Source organism: Amia ocellicauda, chromosome 5 (genome assembly GCF_036373705.1).
Source record: "Amia ocellicauda isolate fAmiCal2 chromosome 5, fAmiCal2.hap1, whole genome shotgun sequence".
NCBI classification, from domain to species: domain Eukaryota; kingdom Metazoa; phylum Chordata; class Actinopteri; order Amiiformes; family Amiidae; genus Amia; species Amia ocellicauda.
The window spans coordinates 4,273,540-4,292,601 of NC_089854.1; the positions used below are offsets into that span (position 1 = coordinate 4,273,540).

General features: G+C 46.8%; 4 protein-coding genes across 5 annotated transcripts; 2 read left to right on the forward strand and 2 right to left on the reverse strand.

Annotated features, from left to right (window-relative positions):
* Positions 1-424: 424 nt before the first annotated feature.
* Positions 425-2,784, reverse strand: LOC136750503 (ras-related protein Rab-7L1-like). Its single transcript, XM_066705660.1, has 5 exons — positions 2,745-2,784; positions 2,287-2,358; positions 1,940-2,121; positions 1,549-1,670; positions 425-539 (listed from the first exon to the last, which is right to left on the reverse strand). The coding sequence occupies exons 1-5, from the start codon at positions 2,782-2,784 to the stop codon at positions 425-427; spliced, it is 531 nt and encodes a 176-aa protein (XP_066561757.1).
* Positions 2,785-3,540: 756 nt separating this feature from the next.
* On the reverse strand, positions 3,541-8,083 carry LOC136749249 (ras-related protein Rab-7L1). Its single transcript, XM_066703364.1, has 5 exons — positions 7,100-8,083; positions 6,584-6,655; positions 6,238-6,419; positions 5,875-5,996; positions 3,541-5,170 (listed from the first exon to the last, which is right to left on the reverse strand). Exons 1-5 carry the CDS (start codon positions 7,224-7,226, stop codon positions 5,059-5,061), a joined length of 615 nt encoding a protein of 204 aa, XP_066559461.1. The 5' UTR covers positions 7,227-8,083; the 3' UTR covers positions 3,541-5,058.
* Positions 8,084-8,526: 443 nt separating this feature from the next.
* On the forward strand, positions 8,527-16,678 carry rbbp5 (retinoblastoma binding protein 5). 2 transcript variants are annotated; one of them, XM_066703366.1, is made up of 14 exons: positions 8,527-8,691; positions 9,266-9,291; positions 9,863-10,035; positions 10,459-10,599; positions 10,885-11,047; positions 11,165-11,274; positions 11,545-11,664; positions 11,778-11,931; positions 12,174-12,245; positions 12,630-12,747; positions 12,852-12,921; positions 13,020-13,267; positions 13,438-13,629; positions 15,926-16,678. In XM_066703366.1, the coding sequence occupies exons 1-14, from the start codon at positions 8,673-8,675 to the stop codon at positions 15,976-15,978; spliced, it is 1,659 nt and encodes a 552-aa protein (XP_066559463.1). In that variant the 5' UTR covers positions 8,527-8,672; the 3' UTR covers positions 15,979-16,678. The 2 variants fall into 2 exon arrangements, with proteins under 2 accessions (XP_066559463.1, XP_066559464.1); XM_066703367.1 differs by having other exon boundaries at positions 8,528-8,691; positions 13,438-13,515.
* Positions 16,679-17,609: 931 nt separating this feature from the next.
* tmem81 (transmembrane protein 81) lies at positions 17,610-18,512 on the forward strand. Its single transcript, XM_066705661.1, has one exon. It carries the CDS (start codon positions 17,610-17,612, stop codon positions 18,510-18,512), a length of 903 nt encoding a protein of 300 aa, XP_066561758.1.
* Positions 18,513-19,062: the final 550 nt, after the last annotated feature.

Sequence of the window (19,062 nt, forward strand, 5' to 3'; positions counted from 1 at the left end):
ACAAAATATTAAGTTGAGGGTCCCATCATTTTTGAACATGCCATTTTCATTTGTTGTATTATTTACAATATTATGTTGAAAACAAAAGCAAAGTCTGATTTCTATTAAATATGGAATAAACAATGGTGGGTGCCAATAACTTTTGTCACTTTCAAGTTATTTCAGAGGGGTACCAACAAATTTGAGCATGTCTGTAAAACACGTCGATATCAAGAGGAGACCGATTTTCTCTCTGCGTGGCACGTTTGTACATCCACATCCTGGCCCACTAACCCAAGAGCCTCATCCGCTCAAAGACACAGCCTTGGCTTCACATGAGGGTCGCAATCAGCCGTGTACGATAAAGAAGTGCGATTGTTTCTTCCTGTGCCTTCCCGTGCAGGCCTCGGTCTGTGCCTCGGGAGTCGGTCCGGTCTTTAGAGGGTCAGCAGCATCCCTTCTCAAAGGACTCCTGTGGCACCGAGTCCTGCTGGATGCGTCCTCCCTGGTTCTCCCTCCTCAAACCTGGCTGGGTCGTCATCATCTTCTTCACCAGCACACTGCGGCGCCACAGAGAGACAGAGAAACGCAGTGAGGCTGGGTGTGAAGACAGGCAGCCGCCCCCCCTACAGGAGTGTGCGAGATTGAGAGCGGCCTCGATGGAGTGGACCGACCGACCGGCACACCTCATTGTCTGAGCATCGGGAGGTCTGCTGGTTATACAAGTCTAGACACTCAATACCAAATAGAAGACCTTGTGTTTAGTCCAGTCTTGGTTTTAAACTCTGTATCAGTGATCAGCCTACTCCACCAGCAGTGAAATCTACAATTTACACTTCTGTGGTTGATCACTACCAACCCTTGACATCTGAAGACATTAACATAACTCAGTCTAACCGCTTGCCAGAAAACACACTTCCAATAGTTGAATAATTGGATCTAGCCTTTGTATTCAGGCGGTGGGTGACATTAGCCTGAAACACAGAGGGTTAAATGTATGTCATGCAAACATTGGAAGCGCACTGGTGTGATATAATTCTCAGTCTCATCACTCATACTCTTCCTCTCAACATGCCATCTCCATTGGTTTGGAGGAAATATATTTAAACGTTATTTTTTTACTGGAGTTGACACCTCATGTGGCGAAAAAATATATTCTAACAGTAACAGAGAAGAATCAACAAAGCTCGGGCAGAGCGCCTGGGTTTCTGTAACTAGAGGAAGTGTGACTTTTCCACAGTGTCACATGTCATTTCTGCTTTTCTCAATCAGTCTCGTGTCTTGAAGTGACCAGAAAAGGAATAAGAGAAGCATCTGTTCACTGCATATATTATTTTATCAAAGAAGGGCTTCTAATCTGTTTCTTTACAGGGTGGGTGGTGGAGTTTAGTCCAGCATTGATTCTTTATGGGCTACAGTGTCTTCTGATTGTGCTTCCAGCCAAAATAAATAAATAAAGACACACCTGAACCAATTACTCACTTCACCAATCCACTTGAACTCTTTAAGGTGCTGTGGTTTAGAAGAGACCTAGAAGACCTCCCGAACTGCAGCTAAATTCCCTCATACCTCATGGCTTCCTGGATGTTCTTGTTGTCCTTTGCCGATGTCTCCAGCCAACCATTGAATCCGTGGCTCCTGCTGAACTCCTCCACGCTGTCTTGAGTCATCGCCCAGGGAGAGAGGTCACACTGCAGCACAGACAGGACATTAACTGAGCATTGCTTGTGATATTCCCCCACTTTGGGGAACATCTGAACTCCATTAAATGTCTTGCCCTTCTGTGACAATTGCCCTAATGTGAGCATAAGGCAAAGAAAAGCAATTTAAACATGCATCCAACTTTTAACTGGTCTTCACTACCACCAAGGATCACGGTCTTTAAAGGGACAGCTTATTATGTTGTCATTTTCTGCCCAATTTCCCATGATCCCAATAAGAGTGCAAACCCTGGACTCACTTTGTTGGCCAGCAAGATGCAGGGCACAGGCCTGCCATCCAAGAGCATGGCCCCGTTGTCCATATCCCATTTCCAGATCAGGCAGTTGTGAAAGGTGGAGGGGTTTGTGACATCGAACTTGATGATGCAGCTGGCAGCTTCTCTGTAGTACAGCCGGGTCATAGGGGTGGAACGCTCATAACCTGCCATGCACAGATACTCAACAATGAGTGCCAAGTGAAACATGCCAATGCAATTTGACATATGTGCTGCCCGGCCACCGAAGCCTCTAAAACACAAAGGCTGTGTGGCAATTCTATTCTCATGCCAAAGAAAAGAGTGTCTGCGGTAAATGTAAAAGAGCTGACCGGAGATGTCCCAGAGCTGCAGCCTCACGGTCTCGGTGTCGGAATACTGCAAAACTTTTACTGCAAGATCCACTGGAAAGGGAGAGAGAGAGACAGATAGAGAGAGAGAGAATTGTAGAAGCGTGCCTTTAAATGTACGAATATCCTACATGTTCATCAGCGTTTGTCTTTACCTATAAGACGTGTAATCTCTACAAATCTTTCTCAGTGAAGCACTGTCTTATTTATTTAATGCAACCAGCAAAGGCATCCAAAACATACAGATTGTTGATGGAAGGCAACTACAGCATGTAGTTAGTTACCTTTTCAATGCTTTTTTGTTTTGATTTGTTTAAATATATCTTGATCTCCAACACTGAGAGGGCCTCTTCCATTGAGATAGTGGGACTATCCCAAACGTTACATAAAAACACATTTGTATAGATATTACAATATGTCCATTTTTCACCAGTTGTTACCTGCATGTAATACCTTGCACTTGTCCACATTGAATTTCATCTGACAGGTGTCGGCCCACAACTGAATATTATCCAAGTCCCTCTGAATAGCCTGTGCTGCAGAGATTGTATCTGCTGAGCCACCTATTTTAGTTTCATCTGCAAATTTGACAAGTTTGCTAACTATCCCAGAGTCCAGATCATTAATATAGATTAGAAAAAGCAAAGGCCCTAGTACTGATCCCTGTGGAACTCCACTAACAACCTCACTCCAGTTAGAAGCGACTCCTCTAATCGACACCGTCGAGACCATTTGAGGATTTTTTCTTTTTTTGTTGTTCATAGGGAGTTTAAAACATATTTTATGGGAATTAGTCATTAAGAATTTCCTGATTTTTATGAATAATTATTAATATTTTTTGTGAATAACTAGTGCGTACCAAATTATTTGTAATTCTGTTTTTTCTGATGTGGAATTCATTCTGGCTGCCAAAACAAGTCTGTCACCTGAAAATCATGGTGAAATGAAACCAAGAATCAGAATACATATATTCTACATGATCTGGTAGGGTATTTAAATAGGCAAGTTCAGTGCCGTGGCATTTCTTGCTTTCGTTGAAGGGTAGCCATATAATTGTGATGATTTTTAGAAAATGTGTCAGTTAGCCAATTAGCCAAACGCATACTAAAGATTAATGATACGTCTTCACCACAAAGCAGTTGACAAATAATAGATTATTAGGTGCTTAAGTTTCATAAACAGGGAAACATGTTTGTGTACTTGATGTCATATTAAATAACAATCTGAAGACCAGAAAACTTTACATTCCATTGTTTATTTGTCAAATGTTTCACAAATTGGAAAAATAAAACTAGTAAAAAGCCCAAATTCCCTCTCTAGGGGACAACACCAGATACAAAATACAGTCATAAACAAGGACAATATTTTCTACTTACAATAAAGTGTGCAGATGATTTCAGTGAGACAATACGACAAATTCCACATGTAGAAAAAATAGATTTCAAATGTAAACTTTAAAACAGGTAAAAATGTAAAAACACACCACATGATAATCACACTGAATGATCCCTTTCTCACTGTATTCCGAACATACAAGATAATAATAATGTGCTTCTCTACTGTCAAGTGCATTAAAGGCCACGTCCCTAGAAAACAATGAATGAAAGGCAGGATTAGCTTTAAAGTGCAGTTCTGCTCTGCTGAACAAGACACACAAAGTAAGATTATTGCCAATAGAGAAGATATTCAATACTGCCTAACAAAAACAACAACAAACGCTTGGTAACTAAGTATGAGGTCCTCGTTAAAGATCACCACTAGTGTGTCAGCCGTCTCATTTGATTTAATATTCGTGTACGTTTTTACATTCCACAGGACAATTTTGCATGATTATTGATTATGCAAATATGCCCTTGATGAAGATTATGATTAGTATTATGAATAAGAATACGTCTTTCCTATCCGCTCCCATCCCTGTGTAAATTGGGTAAATGATCGGTTGTGTCTATAACACCTTTTATTCCTGACTTTTGGCCAGAAAGGTTACTGCCCCTTTAAGAGCAAACGAGCTAAAATAAAAACAGGACTTGGTGATTTCAGAGGCTCAAGAAGGCAATCAGGATAAAAACTAAATTATGGAGGAAAATAAACGTAACCCCAATGGACAACAGCACTGTCTTTTATAATTACTATTCTGTATTTATAAACCTATTTGTTTACCGTCTTCTAACACAACTCTCAATGTGTTTCTGATTTGCAGACAATTCAAGAGCAGAGCCTCTGCCGCGAGTTATTGTTAGACTGGCCGAGCTCTGCTCTGCTCCTCTGGGTGCTCTGAGGAGGCCGATATCCTGCCGCACTCCTGGCACTGATCAATAGCACATCATTACATTACAAACTGGTTGTCAAACACACACACCTACACCATCCCTGTCTTCCCTCCAGCAGGATGCCCAGCCTCACCTCTGAGACATCAGTCCACATCGCAAAGAGGAACGATCAGAGTCAACAGCTTAACACTCACTTTAAAACAAGTTACACTTTGAAACAGGTTTCTACAGAATGACAGAATATACAACACATCGATATCAAGAGGAGACCGATTTTCTCTCTGCGTGGCACATTTGTACATCCACATCCTGGCCCACTAACCCAAGAGCCTCATCCAGCTGTGCCAAATGTGGATCCGCTCAAAGGCACAGCCTTGGCTTCACACGAGGGTCGCTATCAGCCGTGTACGATAAAGAAGTGCGATTGTTTCTTAATGTGGCTTCACGTGCAGGCCTCGGTCTGTGCCTCGGGAGTCGGTCCAGTTCAGCAGCATCCATTCTTATAGGACCCCTGTGGCATCGAGTCCAGCTGGATGCGTCCTCCCTGGCTCTCCCTCCTCAAACCTGGCTGGGTCATCATCTTCGTCATCAGAACACTGTGGCGCCACAGAGAGACAGAGAAACGCAGTGAGGCTGGGTGTGAAGACAGGCAGCCGCCCCCCCTACAGGAGTGTGCGAGATTGAGAGCGGCCTCGATGGAGTGGACCGACCGACCGGCACACCTCATTGTCTGAGCATCGGGAGGTCTGCTGGTTATACAGGTCTAGACACTCAATACCAAATAGAAGACCTTGTGTTTAGTCCAGTCTTGGTTTTAAACTCTGTATCAGTGATCAGCCTACTCCACCAGCAGTGAAATCTACAATTTACACTTCTGTGGTTGATCACTACCAACCCTTGACATCTGAAGACATTAGCATAACTCAGAAAACGTGGGGTTACTGTAACTAGAGGAAGTGTGACTTTTCCACAGTGTCACATGTCATTTCTGCTTTTCTCAATCTGTCTTGTGTCTTGAAGTGACCAGAAACTGAAGAAGAGAAGCATCTGTTCACTGCATATATTATTTTACTGAAGAAGGGCTTCTAATCTGTTTCTTTACAGGGTGGGTGGTGGAGTTTAGTCCAGCATTGATTCTTTATGGGCTACAGTGTCTTCTGATTGTGCTTCCAGCCAAAATAAATAAATAAAGACAACTGAACCAATTACTCACTTCACCAATCCACTTGAACTCTTTAAGGTGCTGTGGTTTAGAAGAGACCTAAAAGACCTCACAAATGGCAGCTTAGTTCCCTCATACCTCATGGCTTCCTGGATGTTCTTGTTGTCCTTTGTCGACGTCTCCACCCAACCGATGAATCCGTGGCTCCTGCTGAACTGCTCCACGCTGTCTTGAGTCATCGCCCAGGGAGAGAGGTCACACTGCAGCACAGACAGGACATTAATTGAGCATAGCTTGCGATTTTCCCCCCACTTTCAGGAACATCTGCACTTCCATAAATGTCTTGCCCATAGCAAGCACAAGGCTCTAAAGAAAACCATTTAAACATGCATCTGATCTCTTATGGGTCTCCGAGAATCACGGCTTTTAAAGGGACAGCTTATTTGTCATTTTATGCCCAATTCCCCACGATCCCAATAAGAGTGCAAACCCTGGTCTCACTTTGTTGGCCAGCAGGATGCAGGGCACAGGGCTGCCATCCAAGAGCATGGCCTTGCTATCCAGATCCTGTTTCCAGTTCAGGCAGTTGTGAAAGGTGGAGGCGTTTGTGACATCGAACATGATGATGCATCCGGCAGCTTCTCTGTAGTACAGCCGGGTCATAGAGGTGAAGCGCTCCTGACCTGGCAGGTGGGCATAAACAGGATACTAAACAATCAATGAGTGCCACATGAAACATGCCAGTACAATGTGACGTGCAGCTCGGCCACCAACGCCTCACACAAAAAAGGCAATTCTGTTTCTCATGTCAAAGAAAAGTGTCTGCGGTAAATGTAGAAGGTCTGACCTGCGATGTCCCAGAGCTGCAGCCTCACGGTCTCGGTGTCCGAATGCTGCACAACTTTTAGAGCAAAATCCACTGGAGAGGGAGAGGGAGAGAGAGAGAGAGAGAGAAATACGTTGGAAGAGCGTGCTTTTAAATGTCTGAATATCCTACATGTTCTTCAGCGTTTGTCTTTAACCATCAGACATCTGTGATCTCTACAAATCTTTCTCAGGGAAGCACTTGATTTATTTAACACAACCAATAAAAGGTTTCCAAAACATACAGATTGTTGAAGGTATATGGCAACTACAGCATGCAGTTAGTTACTTTTTCCATTTCTTTATTTTTATATATATCTTGATCTCCAACACTGAGAGTGCCTCCTCAATTGTGATTACGTTACAACGTCCCAAACGTTACACAGAAACATACAGCTCTGGAAAAAAATAAGAGACCACTTCACGTTGATTTGTGAACTCTCTCTTAATTGAGAGCTGTATGTATATGTCTAGATGTTACAATATGTCCATTATTTACCTCCCATTGTCGATTTGTAGTGTTTGCTGAATCTGTCGTTGACGTATCGTTGCACGAAGGACGTCTTGCCCACCAAAACGTCACCGATGACCAGCACTTTGAACAGGTAATCTCGGTTGTCCATCATGGCAGAAGAAGAGCGCAACTCTCTCAGTCTTAGTAATCTTCCGACATATTGAAAAGGGATATGTGTGCCTGATCAATTTCCAACCTGATTCCCACAGCGTCTACATAAGACCCAGCCCCCAGTTACACAGAAAAAGGAAATAAATCCAATTCTAGAGATGCATTAAAAGATATGCCACGCGTTATTGTCCCGGCTGTTAAAAATGATCCTGTTTAAATGAGCGTTGTAAAACACCATTGCATATCTCCTCTCTCGGTGTCAGCGACTTTCTGTGTCGTTTTTCTTATTTTGTTGTCACTCCGACTCTGAAACTTGTTGAATAACTTCACTGGTTTGGCACGGAGGTCATGTGGTGCGCCGTGCATTGTGGGAATTGTAGTGCTGTTAGATACAGGATGTTTGGTATCAAACCAGCGCAATAAAGATTAAATCCACAAATCTCCCCATCACTTTCTATTGACCCCTTAAACCGACAGTAAATCCTGTCATCTGAATTGCATTATTGCTGGAAGGGAGTATTAACAGATTTACAAAACGAGTAAACATGTTCCCACTACTTCTATCCCACTTTTGCTCCTATTTTACCGTCTTATTAACCATCACAGGTTCGTGTTCATCGCTGTACAGCAATGTCCTATATCGTAGCTAAAATGTATATGAACTTACAATTGCACATTTATTTTAATGCAATTAAGGAAAGGTGACATTCCTTACCCAGTTTATTAGTTTGTTTGTTAAATGGGTTTAATACGGTGGCCCTGAAGTGCAAAACACTATTCGTAGACTAAACAACAATGTCTTCTTATAGTTCAAATGAGATCAATGTTCATAATACGAACTCTTGGCAATTAAAGTCTTGGGAATTCATTTTAACGTGATTATACAGCTACTTAAGCTGGCTAGATCAACTAAGTGCACTCCGTTTATTATTATTATTATTATTATTATTATTATTATTAATATTATTATTATTATAAACAATAATTTATCGAGATTGCTGAACAAAATTGAATAAAATCTATATCCATAATAATGAATGTGGTACCTATTGTAACTTCTGAAACGTAGGGGCGTTACAGCTGCGCGTTGGTAAATAAGAGCTGTCTTCGCCAATGCCTGCGTGACTGACAACAAAAACTTAATCAAAATATTACAATAAAACTAAAAGTCACCAAAATAAACGTATTAACGAAATTAATCCATTTACATAGATAGCTGCAATTCCTGAGCTTTTTCTATGTTTATTCGATTTCCCTCTTTACAATGAGGCATCGGAAACATCCTCTCCTCGCCCGGGGGTCCTTCATCGTAGCAAGGCGCCAGTCGCTGGTGTTTATTTTTTGATGGCTGAAGGATAATAAAAGAATAAACGGCTCGGTTATTATTTATTGTTTCTATTTATTTGAGCGCTGAACGTCACCAGTGGTTGGTCTCCGGCAGCTGAAGATGAACCTAGAACTGCTTGGTAGGACCGATCTCTCTTTATGTCACTTTTAAACGGCACGCTTGAGCGGGGTGTGCGGTCCCCGTGCCCAGGCTGTTGTGGGAGGATTGTGGAAATGGACAAGTTGTGTGAATGAATAAACTGTCCGACTGATTGTGTTCAGGGGCTTTAGTCACATGTATCGATTGCATTCAAAAATATATCGGCTTTTAACAAATACGGTTGAGTTTGGTGAATGTTTTCAGTTGCAGTTGCCGTTGTCTAAACTGACTTGATCAGATGCTTATATAAACACACATAATACAATATTAGTGAGCTGAGACGTCGTATAACAGATTAAAGCACAATCTGCATCTTTGGCTGTGTTTACGTCACTAGAGAGCCTAATGGAAGCGATGCAATGTGTCTCTACAATGTAACCCGCATCTCTCCGGTCCGCGTCATCCTCTCTCCGCTTCTCGGTGACTTTTGCCACCTGCTCCGCACTGGGGGAGGGTTTGGGTACCGAGCGGATGACGTTTAATGGGATGCAAAGCGATACAGCAGCCGATACATTGACACGTATCGACCATGGCGTTTTCTTCTCTCTTTGCAGAGTCCTTCGGGCAGAATTACCCAGAGGTGAGTCCGTCCGCTGGTGCGGGAGGAAGCTGCCCCCCATCGCGGCGCCCTGTCTGGCGGATACGGGGCTGCTTGCCTCGCCGAGCAGGGGAGGCCCGGGCCAATGGGTGTTTGCTATCATCCGAGTCGCATTTCAGCAATAAAAACATTTTGGTTTATTGTAAAGGATGTGTATCTTGCTTACTTATAGCCCTGTAAGATTACTGTAGCCCATGGAAAATATTTTATTTATATATATATATATATATATATATATATATATATATATATGTATGTATGTATATATATATGTATGTGTGGGTGTACCATTTTGTATTGCTCTTATTTTGTAAGTCGCCCTGGACAAGGGCATCTGCTAATAAATAAATAATAATAATAATAATATTCTATATATAATATATAAATGTATCTATAGATCCACCTATCTATTTAAAAATATGTATAATTATGTGTACTGATGACACTGTGTAGAATCAGGTGGACTAGAGATCATGTGAGGCTGTAGCGGGGGTCGTGCTTCTATGCACCGGGCCGGGTCATTCACTGTGTCTCTGTGCTGATTCCCTGTTAGGAGGCCGATGGCACCCTGGACTGCATCAGCATGGCGCTTACTTGCACCTTCAACCGTTGGGGCACCCTGCTGGCGGTGGGCTGCAACGACGGGAGGATTGTCATCTGGGACTTCCTCACCCGGGGTATCGCCAAAATCATCAGCGCTCACATCCACCCCGTGTGCTCGCTGTGGTGAGGCTGCCGGGCGGCTGTGGCTCTGTGTCCTGCACGGCTGGTGCTTGTGCCAAATTAATCCTAATTACACAATTGCTGACAGAAGATGAGATCAACTTCTTTACAGCTACCTACCTAACTTGGCACAAGCAGTTTATTTGTCCATTAAGTAATTGAGTGTTGGCAGATTTTTAGATAAGGATTCAAATTAGTTTTAGAATAGTCAAATCCTGTATATTTGACTCCCAGTTGAGGCTGTATTTGTTTATTTTTAAAGCTTGCATGAAATTAAACTTTTACCCAGTATTTGATGTTGACTTCACAGTGGGTAGGTGGATGTAAGCTGCCGTCACATGTTTCTGAGTAGCCGTGGGTGGTTGAAGTGCTGATTTAATCTCTGCATTTGATCACAATTGTGCCTCCTTTTTTCCTTCCCCCCAGCTGGAGTCGAGATGGACACAAGCTGGTCAGCGCGTCCACGGACAACATTGTCTCCCTGTGGGACGTCCTGACCGGGGACTGTGACCAACGCTTCCGGTTCCCCTCCCCCATCCTCAAAGTGCAGTTCCATCCCCGGGACCAGTGAGTTCAATCCCACCTCTGCCTGGCTTCAGGGTGCTTTATTTCAGTCCGCCCACGGCCGCTCTGCGCTGCGAGGCTTGATACACAATCCACACGTGGCTTTGATGCAGTTGATTTATATTTTTGCTGTGATTACGCTGTTTCAGTTTTGACCCATGCAACGTGTGGGATGTCATTTCCATCCGAACGGAAGCAGTTTCTTTGTGTGTAGTGGGGAAATCGGTGTATGTATCCATGCCACTCTCAGCCTAACTGTGGCTTCGCCCCCGGTGTGCCGTCCCTCAGGAACAAAGTGCTGGTGTGCCCAATGAAGTCGGCGCCGGTCCTGCTCACCCTGTCCGACTCCAAACACGTCGTGCTGCCCGTGGATGACGACTCGGACCTCAACGTGGTGGCAGCTTTCGATCGGCGCGGCGAATACATCTACACCGGCAACGCCAAGGGGAAGGTGGGCGGCAAAGCTCGATCAGAGTGATCCTTTTATTTGTGTTGGCGTGGAAGTGAACGTACTGAGCAACTATACCAAAGACGGGCAAAGACTGTTCCCCTCTATTTTATTCCTCAGATCCTGGTGTTGAAGACGGACACGCAGGACTTGGTGGCTTCGTTTCGAGTGACCACAGGAACCAGCAACACCACTGCCATCAAATCCATAGAGTTCGCACGGAAGGGCAGGTAAGGACACTGAGCTCTACCACAAGCAGACCCAACTCTTGGAGCGTATTCACTCCCCAGCCACGGTGGAGGTATAACTCCATATCTGAAGGTGTAAATCTGATACAGCCAACACGCACAAACACACACACACACACACACACACACACAACTGCAGTTTTAAAACCCAGTGATTGTATGATGTTTGCATGGCTGTATTTTCTTCTCATCCTGTTACTCATGCACGGCTTCTCTTAATTCACCCCTAATCTGTCTCACCGCACGTTCCAGCTGTTTCCTGATCAACACGGCAGACCGCATCATCCGCGTGTACGACGGCCGGGAGATCCTGACATGTGGCCGGGACGGCGAGCCGGAGCCCATGCAGAAACTGCAGGACCTGGTGAACAGGTGAGCGTCTCTACGGTGTCCGGGGGTGGGTAGGAGACGGCGGCCGGCTCGGTGTGGGGGCGCTATATTGCAGTCGCGGCGTCACTTCCTCTTCTCCACACTCTCTTCATCAGGACGCCCTGGAAGAAGTGCTGCTTCTCCGGGGACGGGGAGTACATCGTGGCCGGGTCCGCCCGCCAGCACGCCCTCTACATCTGGGAGAAGAGCATCGGCAACCTGGTGAAGATCCTGCACGGCACGCGCGGGGAGCTTCTGCTGGACGTGGCGGTGAGCAGAGCAGCAGCATTCGTGTTTCCTTTCCTTCTCTCCTCTCTCTCTCTCTCTGGTTGTGTATATACTGGAAACAAAAGTGAGTAGAGATTGTAGAGTTGGCGTCAGCACTTCTGTGAAGGTGGTAATTAGCCATAACAAACTTAAATGAATCACACGGGTATTAGTGCATTAGTGTGGTGCTTTGTTGCCACTGTCTGCCATGCTGGGGTGCTGAAGGCGGTTCTCTCTCTCCGCAGTGGCACCCGGTGCGGCCCATCATCGCCTCCATCTCCAGCGGCGTGGTGTCCATCTGGGCGCAGAATCAGGTGGTGAGTGTCTCGCTAGTGTCTGGCTCAGCCGGGGTCATGGGAGTGCTTGGGGGTCGGGGTCGGGTTCTTCACGGAACTGTCTGTTGTCTCCGTTGTAGGAGATGAGTGTGATTTCCTGTTGAGGCAGCTTCTGAAGCTACTATAGTGCTTGTAAGAAAGTTGTTTGTTGTAACTGCACTAGAAATCTGTACCGTTTGTAGATTTAATAGCAAAATCACAACTGTTTGTAAGTTTATGAAGTGTAGTCGGCCATGAAGCTGTAGAATCGCACACTGGCTGCTGTCGCTCGGCCTCTGCTGCGCTCCAGTATGCTTGCTTGCCCTCGTTGGCTGCGTTGCCGGTCCAGTCGGTCCACAGAGGCCAAGGTATCCGCTCTGTCTCTAGGAAAACTGGAGCGCCTTCGCCCCCGACTTCAAAGAGCTGGATGAGAACGTGGAATATGAGGAGAGGGAGTCGGAGTTCGACATCGAGGACGAGGACAAGAGCGAGCCGGAACAGACAGGTACCCCGCCGGTCGCTCGATCGCTTAGGACAAGATACGCACCCGCGCTCAGGTCTGTGCTGTAGAGCCGCCGCTCACTGGTGCCCCTCTCGCCCGCCGCTCAGGTGCTGATGCCGCGGAGGACGAGGAGGTAGACGTCACCTCGGTTGACCCCATCGTGGCGTTCTGCAGCAGGTGAGACTCGATCTTGTCCGTGGGAGGTGTGGCTCCCTCTCTCCCTCGCCCTCGCTCACCTCCTGCCCCTCTGCTCTCGCCCTCTCTCCCCTGCGCAGCGACGAGGAGCTGGAGGACTACAAGGCCCTGCTGTACCTCCCCATCGCCCCCGAGGTGGAGGACCCTGAGGAGAACCCCTTCGGCCCCCCGCCGGACGCGGCTGGCCAGACGATCGCCTCTGAGGAGCCCTCCACCGGCATGGGGGGCGGCAACGACAAGAAGCAGCGGCAGCCCTCCGCCGAGGGGGCTCCCCCCAAGAAGAAGGCCCGGACCACCAACATTGAGCTGCACGGCGTCCCAAGCGACGGTGCGTCCCTCCCGGCCCGAGTAGGACCCTCCCGTCCTAACATGAGCACCCTCAGAGCTGCCCCTCCGTCTCGCCCTGCTGCCCCCATTTCCCTGTGCTACTGAAGTAACCGTCTGTGCCTCTGTCTCTCTGTGTGTGTCTCTCTCTCTCTCTCTCTCTCTCTCTCACAGAAGTGCATCCGTTGCTGGGCGTGAAGGGAGACGGCAAGTCTAAGAAGAAGACGGCGGGTCGGCCGAAGGGATCGAAAGGTAAAGAGAAAGATTCTCCCTTTAAAGCCAAAATCTACAAGGGGGACAGAGGGTTACCTTTGGAAGGAGGAGTGAAGGGCAAAGTGCAGGCAGATATTGGACAGCCCAAGACAGGTAAGGACCCCTGAGAAATCGCTTTCCCAGACGCTTGCCTCTTAGCTGTGCTTCAGGCAGCCGCAGCCGCCCCCGCCCCGGTCTCTGGCCCCGCCCTGTCGCCGTTGTGGTGTGTTTACGCTGTGGGCTCAATCGCAGGGTTGGAATGCTGTAGAATACTGTAAAGAATCGCCGCAGTCTCGCCCCACCTCATTTTTAAAACAAAATCACGTCAAAATATCTTAAACAAACCTCACACTGAATTATTGATAACTGCGGGTATGTGATCAGTCTGGCCCACGGAGGTGTCGGGTTGGCTGAAGGCACTAGGATGGTGCAAGAAGAGCGATCCACCGATCCTAGTGCCGGGGAGATTCTTTTTGTATTCTACACATCACATACATGCCTGTTGCACATGCAGGGAGCTGTGGGCTGCACTCGTATCGGTCAGTGGCTGAAGACTTCCCAGGCGTCTTTTCCCAACAGCAGGGACCGGAATATATATTTTTGAAAGCGTATTAATCACGTAGTCAAAATTGCATCTGGGACACTTCAGCACTGATTCCGGTTCCTCTGCTTGTTGGCGATGTCAGATTACACCCCAGAGCTGGAAACCTGTCCTCTATTTTTATTTGCCGCCCCACTATGCACAGAACCCCTCTGTTTGTTTCAATGTGGCTCTAGTGAAATCTAGTGTCAGTCATAAGCATCGCACTGCTGGATTTTTTTTTTGCTCTCTGAAGTTGTAAGGAGTTAATTATAAATAAACCTCAATACATAATTAAAGGGAGATGAAACAGAATGTGTGCGCAGTGCGGAGGAGAGCTGGTAATCTGTGGAAAATGCTGTTTGCGTATGATTTTATTCCCATAGGGGAAGTGAAATCCTGCTGATGAAGTCTAGTTTTTGTTAAGGAATAAAGAAAGTCAGTGTCGCCTGATCTCTAGGATTTACTATTCTTTTTAGTTTGTCTGAAGCTGCTCACGTTGCACATTTAAAAAAAAAAAAAAAAAAGCTGCGTTTTTCTTATTTTATTCATTTTGTAGTGATTATCATTCCCCTGAAGTCACCCCTATCTCTCCTGGCCACAACACAACGTTTGCGTAGCGCAGGTTGACGTCTCTCCCCTTCCTGTCCCATGTCACGCGTCAGTCTGGTGTCCCACGACCGAAGGAGGTGCCCCCGGCCAAGACCTTCTGCTGTCTCTCCGTGTCACTTCCTGTGGCTGGTCCTGTCTACTTCCTGCTTGCTCCTTGCCCTTCCTGCTCTGTTCCTGCAGTGCTTCTCCCAGCTGTTTTGCACCACTGGAGACGTTGGAGTCTGGGTTTCAGTGTCTATATGTGTGTCCATGAAACCGGGCTCCTTCATCGGGTCCGTATGTTCTGTTATGTTACTGTTGAAATGTGAGAACACGACTACCCCCAGCATCTCTCTGTCTCCTGACAGCTGTTCCCGGTGGGAGATGATGTTTTCCTGTTCTGCTGTACAGTGATGAGAGAGCTCAAATAAATACAGAAAAAATTGTGAAAGGAACAACTAGGAACTATTCTGTGAGATGCTACGGACCCTATGAAGCAGCCCTGTGACATTTGTGTGTTCAAACTCTTTTATCCTCCCAGCTGTTCACAGGTGGTTAAGATGGGTGTATCGCACCTCCAAAAGCAGAGAACTGTAAACGGGGAACTGAACGGTTATTGTGACAGGGTCAGTCCACCAGAGGGGGCTGTAATACAGTTTTTGAGGGGAAAATACACAACACAAGGCTGAAGTACAGAGCAGGCAGTTCTTGACACAGAGATTGCACAGCTGCAGGGACGGAATGGTGGTAGACCAGGAATGTTTACGATATCTTTAAATCGCTGATAATGTCAGCACAGTGGCTTCCAAAGAGCCGTCTCTCCGGAAAGGGTGCAGATCTTCACCGGTGCAGACAGGGTGCCGATGGATTAATATAATAATCAAAGAGAAACATTCAGAGAAATTGGTGGAACACAGTATATTTCCTCAGTGAGGAGACGAAGGGAAACCCTGTTCTGCCAGGTGAGTGTTTGGCCAGGGATAACAAATAATAATGTGTGTGAATCGTATGTCAGATATGATACTCATGTGCTTTCATTCCGTCCCTGCTAAGGGGTTAATAAGGGATCCCTATTCCTTTCACTACAAAATACAATTCTCTCTTTAAATTCAAATTGCCTGTTATCCCCCCAAACTGGTGTGGGTCTGATGAGGAACCGACGATAACTTATACAGAACATGCTGCCGCGGAGCTGCTGTCCTTCTGTCTCTCAGTGGTTGTGTTGTTGTGATGTTGCAGGCAACCTGGTGCAGTCCCAGTACAAGCAGCACGAAGCGCAGGGATTGGACTGAACCACTGGGCACCGCAAGAGAGCCCCGGGCTGGAGGGGCGGATGGACTCGGCGTCACACAGACTCCTCTCCTGCGCGGGCCGGAGTCGTTCCCGGCTCCAGACTCTCCAGTTTTTAATTTTTGCCTCCCCCACCCCGCCCCTCTAAGACTGGATAAGAACGGCCTGTTTCCGATTGGCGGCCCCCGAGACACAAACGGTGGTTTACTGTGTGTTCTGAACCCGGTGTTCCCGGGTCAAGGGGGTCATCGGCCTGTCGACGGAGACGCTGGCGATGCATTTTTAACCCGCGGTCGGAGCGCTGCGTGCCGTCGCAGTGTTGGGGGGATTTTCAGATCATGATTTGCAAAGATGAACCTTTTTTCTTTCCTCTGTCTTTTTTTCTTGTACCTCATGATTCTAACCTGATCGGCCTGAACTGAAAGTGGAAGTGATCAGGGCGATGGACTGTTCAGATGCAACAACTCTGACTGGTTTCAGACAAGGTGGAGGATATTTGATGGTCTTCAAAAACAAACATTGTACGATATTGTAAGACCATGAGGTCCAAATATAACTCTTTTTATCATTTTGGACATTTTACTTCCATTTTGGAGTGTTTCTTTCTATATTTTTTTTATAGAAACAGTTGCTGTGTACTTTGTATGTTGTCTGTATGTAAATACCTGATTTCTTTTCGGAGTAAACCTTTCATTTGTTTTACGGATGTATTGGTTTCATCATGAACTTCCAGCACTGGCAGATTTTCAAATGCAAATAAAAACAATAAATAAAGAGTAGGAACACAGTGATGCGCACACACACACAGACAAGGTGCATCTGGCACGGGGGCCGTGGAGCACACGGGTACTACACTGAAGTCAACATGCCTAAACCATTGCTTTTACACCTGACCCCACTAGATGGCGGCATTACATCAAATCTTACCTTTAATCTTAATGGCCAGAGAGACAGTTCAGAACTATACAAGTGTGGTTTTGTACACAGCAAGTGCAACAGTTGACACGCTTGCATGTCAATTCATTGATTCATTCATCTATCTTCCTGTTTATTCACGGTAGATTTGCACCAGGTGCAGTTGCATTAGTTTAGATTTTCCCACAGCTCTTACTCGTGCCGGAGTGCAGCGGAGGGGGAGAAGGGGTTGGCATCCTCGGGCCTTTGCTTGCTTAATGAATAAGAGGAAAAGATGGGGAAAGGGCTTTGACTGAGACAGCAGGAGGCCCTGATGTGTTTAAGAGTCCCCAGGGGGCCTCCTTGCCCGTGTCTCTGTCTGCTGCAGGTTTTTAAACAGGTCAGCAAGGGACTGGGTCCCAAAGAACACAGCCATCCCATAATATATTGTGTAGTCTCAGCATTATTGATTATGAAGTTTCAGCCCCATTGTTACACGGCCTCCCCTACATTCTAGAATCTTGGATGGTGGAATTCTGAGCTCTCTGTTCTACTCCCACTGAGTCTTCATTATGTAGTAACAGGTAGGAATTACGCAGAACCACAAACTGCTCTGTCTGTTTATCTCATCCTTGCTTTGACTGGATACAGGCAACTGGTACCGCATATAGGCTTTGGGTCAGAAAGAGGAAAATATTAAGATCTTATATTTACTGTGGAACCAAGGAGAAAATAGCCGATGAAGAGTAGAGGGTTTTCCCTGTGGTGGCTCTTTCTCATCCTGACATCCTGGTTCCTTCTGTGCCATGCTGCCCTGTGCGCCGTCACCCTCCCGCCCGTCGCTCTGGAGGAGCTGGCGTCCATCACGGCCCCAGTGGTGGTGCGCAGCTCACCCTGCAGTGCCACGTGCGGCCTAGGGCTGAGGACGGAGGAGGTGTGCCTGCTGGCGGGCGACAGGAGGACGGAGGCCTGCAAGGAGAGGAAGGCTGAGTGTTTGGTCGAATGGGACTGTGGCCTGAGACCCGTCACCGTGATGGCGGGAGAGGCACGGGAGCTGGACTGCCTGGGCGAGGTCATGGCAGCGATGGGTCGGTTCAAGTTTCTCTTCTCCTGGAGGTACGCCCGGGGCATTGTCACCACCGACAACTCGTTCTTCAGCCGCTACGAAGTGCCCCGGCTGGACAAGCTGGCATTGGAGCCGGTGAGGGAGATGGATGCCGGGACGTACCGCTGTGACGTGAAGGACAGCGACTACAGGATGGTCAAGAGAGTCTACTTTGGGGTCAAGGTTCTGCCGCCGAAGGCGATCCAGCTGGACTACGCGAGCGCTCTCTCCCGGTGGGACAACCAACCCACCAGTGGGTCCAACAGTACCGCCACGCCCACCATTCTCCGTCCGTCCCTCACCCTGTTTCAGATCGTGGTCTACAGCCTGGCCATCTCTTCTGGAGTGACTGTGTTGGCTTTCCTGGCACTTTACTGCATCTTTTGGAAGAAAAGCGATGGAGCCGGAGAGCCGGACACAAAGGCGCAGTGCTGTCAACGTTCACATCATCAGTTTGTCTGTTTCCTAAATTATATCGGAAAGCTGTTCTCCTGCAGGGAGAGGGAGAGGGAGAGAGAGAGGGGGCCCCCATTGTAATCGGTTGATAAATATTAAACACTAATGCAATCAGGGCAAAAGGTTTCCTCCGATTTGTTGTTATTAATTTATTTTTGTTTATATAATCCTGCAGAGCTAATCTGCATGACGAAACCACTCAAGGCAAATGTCTAATATGATCTTGAAAGACAAGTGGGTTTTAATGCATGCATGGGTAGCTTAACGCACGGAGAGGAGGCTGTAGGTAATGCACCGAGAGTCCATGTAATAGCTACTCCAGATTGCGTGAATATTCATGAGCTCTTCTGCGTGCTAATGTTGAACATTAATTCCCGTTTCGATACCAGCCTGCTCGGCAAACCAAAGGGGATGAGGGCCATTGTGTGAAGTGGAAATGAAATGCATGATCCGCCCACAGCCTCTTGCCATGCCAGCGCGAGGGCAGAGTCTGTTTGCGCTCTCCTTACAAGGAGACCTGGAGGCGTTGGGGCTTTCAGCTGACTTCGCTGTTTAGATACGGCAAGTGAAGCCCAGGGGATTAAAAATGCCCTGCCTCGTCGCTGACTCCAAAGCAGTTATGTTAGTGCAG